Below are 10,706 nucleotides of genomic sequence, written 5' to 3' on the forward strand. Positions count from 1 at the left end.
CCCCCCCCCGCCCCCCCCGCCCCCCCAAAATCAGGAACAACATGTTTCCCCAATAACTTAGAAAATCTGACCTCTTCTAGCTTGAAAGAGGATTTTGCTCAAATCTTCACAGATGACACTTAGCTAGTAAGCTTTTTTGTTGTTTTTGGCAGAGAGGAAGGTGATAGGAAAGGAGAGATTAGATATCCAAGTTTTTGTAGTCACATAAGAACACAGTTGAAGAGTTTTGCTTTTCAGAATAAGCAAGAAAAAGCATTGTTCTCTTGTTAAGGAGTCAAAAGACTGTCTGATTTTATCATGTCTCCACCTCTTCCTTGGCAGTGGAAGTGTCCAGCGTTTACTCCTTGGTACATAATTGAGCTCCATAATTCAAGTATTCCTTTAAAAAAAACTTGAGGCCAGATTCTGATCCTTTCATGCCACACCTTGACCCCCATACTCAATTGGTCCCACTGACATTTGTGGGGCTACTCACATCATTAAGGGGTTTCTAGGTACATTCAAACATTTCTAGCCCTTATATTTGTAAATGTGAATCAAGTGTGGTAGTTTTTTCCTGAATTTGTTCATATCCCTGAAACAATGGCCGAGAGGCATAAACTGCCCTAATCAAAATGGGCTGTGAACACAGATGCCTAAAAAGACCGTTTCCATATCAACATGGTTAGCTATCTCACTGCTGATCATTTGAGCAGAAACATCCAGTTAAGGCTTACTCACAATCCTGAATGCCTCCTCTCAGGCTTTCCAGGGGCTAAAAGCCCCACAACCCCTAACTGCTAAAATGTTCAGTTTCCATCATTCCCTTGCCCCATCAGATTCCATAGTGCAGGTGGGCATTATCAGTACAAATATCTGTAGCCAACTGAAAACCAAGAATGCTGAGACTGCATAAAATAAGTTGCATTTAATATAAAAAAGATGGGACTACTGTAACAACTAATTCATTTTTATTTAAATAAAAAAAACTATTTTCAAATCTGACGCGGTCATGAAATTTCCACTCTAACTACTCAGAATTTATATCTAACTTGCCAAGGAGTAAATGGGGGTCTTTTGTTAGATGTTTGTACATAACACCATGTGTGCATAATATTATACAACATTATTTCTTATTAAATGAAACTGTACTATAGTTGGAAATAAGTTCCTATTTCTACTTAACTGTTTAACCAAGATGCTATTTAACCTACAGTTGTATTTACACTTCATTAGTAGTTTATTTTGTTTTTGCTTTAGAAAGAGGGTTCAAGAAATGGAAAGGTCTCTTTGCTCTTCTCTACACAAGGTTTGATCCTCCAAGGTGCTGTGTGCCTTCAACTCCCAGTTATGTAAATGGGATTCAAGGGTATCAGCACCTTGCAGAAATGAACCTGCAAAATAGTACTCACACACAGTCCTTACTCTCCCAAGCAACTCCATGGAAGACATGGGTTCATTTGCGTAAAGAGTATTATGAAACTATTGGTTTGCAAGTTCAGATCCTCCAAAATATGAGCTGCTCAACTTGGAGAGATTTATTTATCTGGGGAAGGGAAGAAGAGAGGGCTATCCTTTTTGTAAGTTGTTAGATAATTACTTAATATACCTTATATGTAATATTTGGAATTCTCAAAACTTTAGCACGACCGAAAGACATTACATTTGACGCAAATGATGGCTATGTTTATAGCTTATAAACAAACTAAAAGTAAGCCACAGCCAATAGCTCTGGGGCCCTTTGTTCACAATATTAAAACCAGTATATTATGTCAAAAATTATTTGACAGTAGCTAGGCTTGCTCACTAAGAAATGTGGCATTCTACATTTAAAGATTATGCATCTTTTAACACAACAGCCTCACTATTTTATGTATGAAAAGGGAAACATCTGAAGAGAGTATCCATAAGTTTCCTAAGAAATGGTTTGGGATTCCAGAATCCCAAGGAGATTAATTGGCTGTCAGATAACAATGTGCCTCCATCAGATGGACTTGGCAGTTGTAAACAAAAGGAATTTTCTCAGCTTTTCCTCACAAATATGAAATATTTGCTCTTAGCCAACAGCTGGGGTGATTTAAAGAGATTCTGCATATATTAGTTTCAGTCAAAACTACAACCCACCTCAAAACATCTGACTGGATTGCAGCAAAATAGGAAAAACCTGATACCATTATAGAAGAAGCAAAAGTTTCCAGACAGAGGAGAATATAATATCTAACTAGGAAATCTAACTAAGTTTAGTAAAAGAAATACAAAAGATCCTAGTTTGTTACTTGAAAAGTGTCACCATAAAACAAAACCACAGTTAAAAAACCAAATACCCTGGATGTTAACTGCACCTGTCTTGAAAAATCATTTTCCTTGATTAAAAATTTAAATAGCCATGTTAACATTTGTAAGAAGTTGCTTAATATTCCAAAACTTAAAGAAACTTTAATTTTACATTCTACCAAATATTCTTGGTACTCAACACAGGCAACATCAGTTAATCCATTTAAAAGAAGGGAGACTCACTTATCAAAAAAAAATACAAAATCAATGTTTTTTTATTTAAGAGTCTTGTATTGCACAACATTTTCAAGGAATGTAGCACAAATAAAAATATTTCAAAGAGCTAATTAAGTTTATCATAAGAAGGATCCTTACTATAGGGTATTCAGAAATGAGAAGAATTAAACTTTTGACTGTAGACAACAATTCATTGAGTTTATTAGTTGAACAACATCAAATCATATCAATGATTAAGACACTGAACTTCTGACTTATCCTTAGTCATTCTTACAATACAACCTATACTACTGTTTGGTTGTCTGAGGTAAAAGTTCAGAAACCAGATTGAGGAATATTTTAAGTGTATGTTCTGCATATTACTTCTCACATATCTTAAGAGCAGAAGTTCAGGGTTTACTAGCCCCTTCACCTTGTATAAAAAATTCTAATACTTTAAAAAGATACTTGCCTTTATTAATGCCTTATTTTATAAAGGAACTTGCATAGGTTTTTTCCAATTGCTTTAAAAAAAGCTTAACTATGCAGTTCTCAAACACACTGGTCAGAACACATTACCAATTTCTGACAGAGAGCAGCAAAATTGTTACATGATAGCACTCTCACTTTGCAGGTGCTGGAGGGAAACTCATTCCTTACAATGAACCAAAAGCCAAACACTTCATCAAAATGTATGTAATCAATGGATTTCTACAGTTAAACAAAAGTTGACTTAGCAACTATCAGTTTAACAAGTTAGAAGTTCATCACTAGCCTTATGTTTGTATTCACATGAAATTACTTTAAAGATTACAGACAGCAGTTGGGGATACAGAGCACGAAACAAATCAGGAAGACAAGCTGGATTTCTCACTTATGCTGTGTAAATAAGGAATAACTCCATGGATGTTGGTAAGGTTACACTGGTGAAAGAGGCTAAATCAAACCCAAAATGTGTACTTTTAAAGAGAAGCCATATAAATATGGGGCCTGATACTTCAGAATTGGGCCCCATGTTTTAAAAAGCAAAGTAGTACGCTGTATTACTAAACTATGCTCACACATCTATTGTAGTGTATTCAGCATGTAGAGGGTGTACAATATTTTACCACATTCTACAGATTTAGAATTTTAATGCACTAAAGGCATATTACTCTTCGAGATCTAATATTGTACACAACATAATCCATACATTTCTACAACTAACTGTTTTCATATACAGCATCCAAAAAGTAATATCCTGGGAAAGTTTGCACTGGAAGCTTGAAAAGCTAGCAATGCAAAAAGCTAAGAGTTTAAAGAAAAATAGAGCTCAGCTTTCTATTTACTATTCTTAATGAGGACATCTGTCTTTTGCTTACCATCTCTATACTTCTGGTTCTCCTGAGTGTTTTGTGACTCTCTCCCCCCCCCCCCCCAACTCGTCAGCTTTTAAAGATGGCAAAGCTAAGTATCTTAAGGGAACAGAACCCAATAAATAATATACTGCTCATTTAAAAATATTTTGTCTGGACAGAGTTTCAACAATTTTATTTTTTTTAATACACAAAAACAAAGTTAGAGGAATGCACATGCTGAGCATTTTTCTCTATATTTGTAACAGAAGACACTTTGCATCTAGTAAATATTATAAAGTTTCTTCCTACAGAATGTTGTAAACACTCAAATTTCACCAAGACTAAAAATCTCACCTTGTGTCTCACAGAAAAAGAGGGGAAAAAAGCTTTAGAGTGAAGTCTCATGCTCCGTGTGGAAAAAAAAGTTATGTATGTAAGTACTTGTGCATTCAAAGGAGTCTATTTTCTTTAGCGTTCAAGAAGTTATCTTTAGATTCAAAATGTAAATTGCAGTTTTCTTCAGACTATTTATCCAGGATTTTCCACCCATTGTAGGTACTGTCTGAGAACTGCCTAGGGCTCTTGTTTCTCAAACATTTCAAGAGTCTGACTATAAAAATCAAAGGTCTAGTGCCCTGAAAGACAAGTGAAGTGACAAAAACAATTATAATAAGTTACGTTGTCATATGTTTGGAATTAAAAATACTTACAGCCTCTCCAGCTCTTTTAGATCCTGGAATGCTCCCCTTTCAATGGTGCTAATCTTGTTCTCCATGAGCTGACTGAAATGTAGAATATATATATATATAGTGAGTTTTAACGGTTTTATGATTAAGACTGCATTAAAACCTGCCATTGCTGTACTTCAGCAACTGGCAGCTTGCAATCATTTCAACTTTATTAACTCTGCAATTCTTATTCCAGAGTGAGATTTCACATCCAATTTAATACATTTAGAACCCCTGTCACTCCATTGGGGCACATGTGAAGAAGCCAGAAAGAAAAAAAAAAAAAAAAAATCACTCTTCAGCATTAAAGGAAATCATAAAAGCAGACCTTAAACCTGCTCAAGAATATTAAGATCATGGGTAAGAAAATATGCTGCTCACGAAGGAGCAACGATATAAAACTCCAATTAAACATATAGTACAATTGATCTACAGTTTGTATGGAAAAAATCGATTATTCAATGGATTTCACAATTCTGGTGGTACACCTATCTATATATCAACTGAAAATATGTTGAAATATGCCAACACATGCTAGTAGTTGTATTGTATCAAAAGGGTATAATTACAATAAGAGATAGTTACAGTTTTTCTTTAGACTTAAATAAAAAAAATTGTTCCACCTTTGACAATTCAGTCCCAAGGAATAATTTAGCTTCACTGAATAAAATAGCAGTAATCACCATTACAGTTTTCTTAAGTCCGATTTAATGACTTTATAACCAGCAAAAGTTAATGTAAAGACCTTGAAATAATATACATGAAGCTATCCAGACCAAAAAAATCCATCCAGAAAGAAACTATACAATACCTATTGTTTTAGTTTCTGAAAAACAAACTTTTTTAAATTGGAGAGTTGGGATTAGATATAGTTAAGAAATACTTTCCATTTTCTTTCCTTTCATGAATTTCCTTTTGCACCAGTTTGAAACTGAACATGTGTGTACTCAGCAATATGTTTTGATAATCCTAAACTAGCAGTCTACTCAGATAGTTTTTCAATTAATTTTAACCAAAATGCAAGATTTCCCTTTTCACACATTTGTAAACTACCAATTATTCTAAAGCCTCAGCTTATTTTGCTATATTTATAATTTTACGGGTAGTGTACAAATCACTAAAGGCTACATACAAAATTGCTACTGTGGCATTTTCCAAACTTTTTTTTGTCATCCCATAATTGCCCCTCCCCCATTTATTTTAAGTTCAGATGCTGCAGCATAGGAGTTAAATGTGGTGAAATATACAGCTTTACTTTTTAAAAACTAAAAAAATAAAAATAAATTTTTTGAAAATTTAAAGTCTAACCTACATCAAGTAATATTAACAAACACCATAAAGTAACAAGAACTTACAGGACTCGAAGGTGTCTTAGGCCAGTAAAGTCAGTCTTGGTGATTCTTGTGATATTATTTCCATTAAGGTCCCTAAAAAGAATCATGTATTAGCAGAAAAATGAAACATTCAACAGGGGATTTAAAATTATTATTTTGGTGGGGTTCAACTTTAGTGCTTTAAAACCAAAAAAGAACTTAAATGTGCTAGATAATTCTTAACACTAGCTCTGTGTGAGTTGGACAATAAAGAGGCCATAAATTAAGTAAATTAATAGTTTTAAACTTTGATTTTTAAAAAGTTTCTTACAATCTATTCGCCATTATGTGGCTCATGTTTACCCCGAGTTCTGGAATTATCAATTCTGTTTATCACAAGTTTATATCTTAATGTTTTTGTAATTAGACCCAACCAATATTTAGACAGAACACTCTTAACTGTATCAACTGAAAAAAGTATAAACACTATGACCAAGTTAGTTAAGTCAAGAAATCAAGTAATTAGGAATTTATTTGGATGACCACTTTTGCAATGCATTTAATAAATATATTACTAAACTTCCAATGGCAAACAGTGCTTAGAAAGAATCAAAAACTTGATCTTCAAAGATTAATATTTATAAGGATTTACCTTACAATCCTATGTTTGAAGAGTTTATTTTTCATACTTTTACAGCTCAGGAAACCCCACTGTGACTGTAAAGTGCAAACTCAGAGGCAATGATGGAAACAGTATTCAGGCCTTGACATTTTTGTTCAGATTTCAGCACCACTTTCCCTTCTGGAGTTACTACCCCTTTTTCTGGCATCTTAGGTCAAGAACTAAGCTGGCCCTGGTTCCAATCATTACAAGTAAAACCAGGCTTTGCTGTGGCTTGAATATCCTCCTTGATCTAAGTCATAGGGGAAACAGTGATACACAGAAACTAACCTTAGGGTTACCGATCATTTATAATATTCTTTTTGAAAAATCAGCATATTGTTATTTTAAGCAAAAGTGGCAGGAAACAGTTTCCACTGAACCACACAGTTTCTTCACAGGAAAGATCACAGTCAATCACTTTGGGATTTGTCTGACTGCAGACACTACTAGAGTAAGATATGTTTATACTTAAACCTTTAAACTGTTTTGAATAGCATAAAACAAGTGATAGACTTTTTTTAAATCTCTTCTCTCCGTCCTTTTCCCCTTACCCCTTTAGAGAAGCCAGGATGGTATTAGATCCAACAGACCTTTCAGGAAAAATTATGTATGCTTTTCACAAACTGAGTGGATCATAATTTGTATGCAGCATTGTTGTAGCTATGTTGGTCCCAGGATAGTAGAGCCACAAGGTGGGTGAGGTAATATCTTTTATTGGACCAATTTCTGTTGATGAGAGAGCAGCTCTGGGCTTATACACAGAGAGCTCTTCTTCAGGTCTGGATCCTAATTTGACAGGAAAATCAATCAGGGCTAGGGACAGTTTAATCAAGGCTGTGACTGGAGGCAGTAGTATGTGTAACTGGGGTGGAATCCTCTTGTATGCCCACTTAAGGGGAGCAGAAAAAGCAAGGGCAGCTTGTGTCCCACGGGCAAGACACATGGAAGGGTTTGAGCTTCTTCTAGGGGGAAGAGACGCTACGGAAAATGTATCCTTGCCTGTATTCCTATAACGGGCGTGTAAATAGGGTCTCTGCCCCCCTCCTCCCCCCCAATCGCTTTGCATGAGCTAGGGAATTCCCTCCACTTTCCTCTTCTACAAGCAGTGTAGCAAAAAGGAAAGCAGAAGGTTTAATTGCCATTTGCCCGCTCCTGGGGAGCTCTATCCCAACGCTCAAGGGCCTCCTTGCCGCGCCATGGTTTTGCACACTGCCTGGGAGCTGGGCAGAAAGGGACACGCCGCAGAACTTGGGCAGCTAAGACGAGCCCCTTGTGGCAAGCGGTCCCAGCCGGTTCTGGTTCCCTGCTCCCATTTTAAAAACCAAAGCGAAGTTTGCTTGGCAATGACAAAACTTCCCCCCAGCCCCACCATTCACGGGGGGGCAGGACGACAAGCGAGGCACTCTGACACACAGCGCAGGGAAAACTGACGCTCTATATGTCGCCTCCTTTTACCCTGAAGCCAGCGGCCGCGCGAGAGGAGAGGCGGATTCGCCTCCTGCCGCCTTTCTAGTGGGGAAGGCGAGGCGGTGGAACTAATGGTTTCCCTCTTTCATGTCTCCTAACGTTACCCTGAAGCCCATCATGAGGGGAGCAGGGAGCGGGAGTCAGCCCGGGGCGTCTGAAACCTACGCGAAGCCTCCAGGAGTTTGAGTGTCACCTGCCCCACCCCAGGCGCTCTGCAGCGAGGCGGCTCCACGAGGGATGGGAGAGTCAAGTCACACGGCAAACTGGGGTGGCGCTGGCAGGACGGCGCCCCCCACATAACACAGGCTGCCCCACAGCTCACCGGGGAGGGCGAAGCGCGCGTGGGGTAGGAAGCGAGGCGCTGTGCTCCAGTGGCTCCGGGGACCGCTGGGCGCCTCCCGGCTGGGGGTTACTTACAGCCTTTCAGTGTTGCGGGGGATGTTCCTCGGGACGCTCCGCAGCGCCAGCCCGTGACAGTCCACGGTGCTGCCGGAACAGGAGCACGGAGCCGGGCAGGGCTGCGGCGCCACCTCGCTCAGGATCACCACCAGCACGAGCCCCAGGGAGAGCCTCCCGAAGCCGCCCATCCTCTGCCACCGAGATTGCACCGCCGCCGAGCCCTGGAGCATTTACCCCCAGGCCAGGGAGGAGCGGAAAGCGAGGCAGGCCGCCCCCCAGACGAGACAGGACACAACCGCCCTCCTCCTGCTCCTCAGCGGAGCGAGCACTTGGGCAACTTGCAGGGTATGAGAAGGCAACCGGAGTCCTTCGCGATCCAAGGAGGAACCAAAAATCCCCGCCAAGATAAGAAGGGTGGCACCAATCCGACCCTGGAACCAACTTCGCTGGGGAGCGAGCCGGGGTCTCGTAGCCCTTCTGGTGGCAGAGAAGATGCGGGACTTGGCGCACACTCCCTGCAAATGCGAAGCAAAGCCACCGATTCCGGCTACGGCAGAGCTGGGTGACTCCGCTTCTTTCTCCTCCTTGTCCCTTTTAACGATTCTCCCGGCTAGAAGCCACGGGCTCCACGTTTGCTTGAAGCTGCATGTTTCCCATAGAGCTGCATTGCGACCAATCGCCCAGCGGCACCACACGCGAGCGATTCAAAGCACTTGGGCAGAGCGGCTCACACACACACGCTTCCCCCACCGACGGGCTGGTTACAGTCTTGCAAGGGGGTGGGGGCTCGCTTTGCAACTGCACACACACACTTCTGCAAGAGGAGCCTCAGCAAATCATACCTCACTCCCAAAGCATTCATCAAACTGCCTCGGGGGGGGGAGAGAGATGGGGGAGGAGAGAGAAGAGTCAACACACAAGATGATGTTGGGTTGTAAGCTCCCAAAGGCAAGTTTCGCAGGAAAGAGCTATTCCCGGAGCCCGACAGTCAGCAGCAGTTTGAGAAGTGATTCGTTGCCCTGCTGCAGAGAGCGCACATCCACCACCTCCTCCGTGACAGGTCACAGCTATCGATGCCCTTGCGATCCTGGGAGCACAGCGAGACAGGCACCGCTAGCGAACGTAGTGTGTGTTCCCTCTTGTCTCCCGGATACAGCAGCTCTGCTGCAGCAGGCACCACCTGATGGGAAAGGTAGGAACAGTGGGGGTCGTATAGGCGAAGGCAGTTCAGCAGCTTCTACGATGGCTGTGTAGAGGGGCTGAGGGAAGAACTTTCCTTTCCCCAGCCTGGAAAGGGAGAATGCCTAGGAAAGGTTTCCGTTCCCCGCCCCGATTCCCGAAGGCGCACCTGAGCAGGGGATGTCTGTATAAAACAGTCCAGCTGGCTCCAACCCCTGTAGCTCCCAGGAGGCTGGTCTCCTCCTGCACAGAGGGAAAGGAGAATGGGGGGAGGGGGGTTGGAAAAGAGACAACACGCAAGCTCCTTCCTTTACACCCCCAAGTCTCTCAGTTTGAACAATAGGATGAGACACATACGCAGGCCGCTTCGCTTCCCCGTTGCAAGGTGTGTGTCACTGCTAGCACTGCAGAAAGTGCTTCCCAAGGCGCCACAAAAACCTGTGCCAGCGCTTCCCAAGCTGCTGCTGCTTGGCTCTTTAGCAAACAGGAAGCTTCCGGCAGCTTTTGCCACAGATACCAGGACCCTCCGCCTTGCCTCTTCCTCCGCCTTCTCTCCCTGCTGCCGCAAACATCCAAGCACCTCTCCCGTAAACAACACCAAGCTTGAAGTTCCCCACGCTCTGCCCTTTATATATGGGCGGCGGAGCCTCGCCTCCTCCGACCACGCCCAAAACCGCAAGGGCAGCGTCCATTGGCTGCCCGGCTCCAGACCTTCGGGGGAGGAGGTGAGTAGGAGAGGAACTGGGGAAACGCAAACAATGAATGAAAGTTCAGCGAGAACGAGAAACCCTAGCCCCTAACAAGCGACCTGCCTTCCCAGTGAGGCTGGCGGTAGCTGCACCGCCTGCCGCTGCTTAGTACTAGGGTGGAAAGAGGGACAGAGTTCCCCTGAAGCTGGGTTAAGACGTAAACTGCGCACCCTTTCCTGTAGCGATCGCCACCACCACAGATTCCTAGGGAGTGTTTAATATTAATATTGGCAAGAGAGCTAGAAAAACAACTGCAAGATCTATGCAGATTCAGCATCTTCACTCCATCTCTCCTTCCTCCCGCCAACGCTCTCACACACTTTAAGTTCTTTTTCAGACCTGAGATTTTTCTCACACACTTTAAACACCTCTGTGCGGAAAAATCTCAAGCGTTTGTGAGG

The 10,706-nt window shown here is 41.9% G+C and overlaps 1 protein-coding gene across 7 annotated transcripts in view; it reads right to left on the reverse strand.

Annotated features, from left to right (window-relative positions):
• SLIT2 (slit guidance ligand 2) overlaps positions 1–10,177 on the reverse strand; it is a 419,653-nt gene extending 409,476 nt beyond the window's left edge. For 4 of the 7 annotated variants that reach the window (XM_034771222.1, XM_034771220.1, XM_034771221.1 and 1 more), the window contains exons 1-3: positions 8,396–10,176; positions 5,890–5,961; positions 4,517–4,588 (exon numbers count right to left, since the gene is read on the reverse strand). In XM_034771222.1, the coding sequence (XP_034627113.1) occupies positions 4,517–4,588; positions 5,890–5,961; positions 8,396–8,607 (356 nt within the window). In that variant the 5' untranslated portion in view covers positions 8,608–10,176. Of the gene's footprint in view, positions 1–4,516; positions 4,589–5,889; positions 5,962–8,395 lie in introns of all 7 variants that reach the window. The other 3 variants (XM_034771224.1, XM_034771223.1, XM_034771225.1) reach the window with 1 other exon arrangement.
• Positions 10,178–10,706: the final 529 nt, after the last annotated feature.

This window comes from Trachemys scripta, chromosome 5 (assembly GCF_013100865.1).
Source record: "Trachemys scripta elegans isolate TJP31775 chromosome 5, CAS_Tse_1.0, whole genome shotgun sequence".
In the NCBI taxonomy this organism is placed as follows: Eukaryota; Metazoa; Chordata; order Testudines; family Emydidae; genus Trachemys; species Trachemys scripta.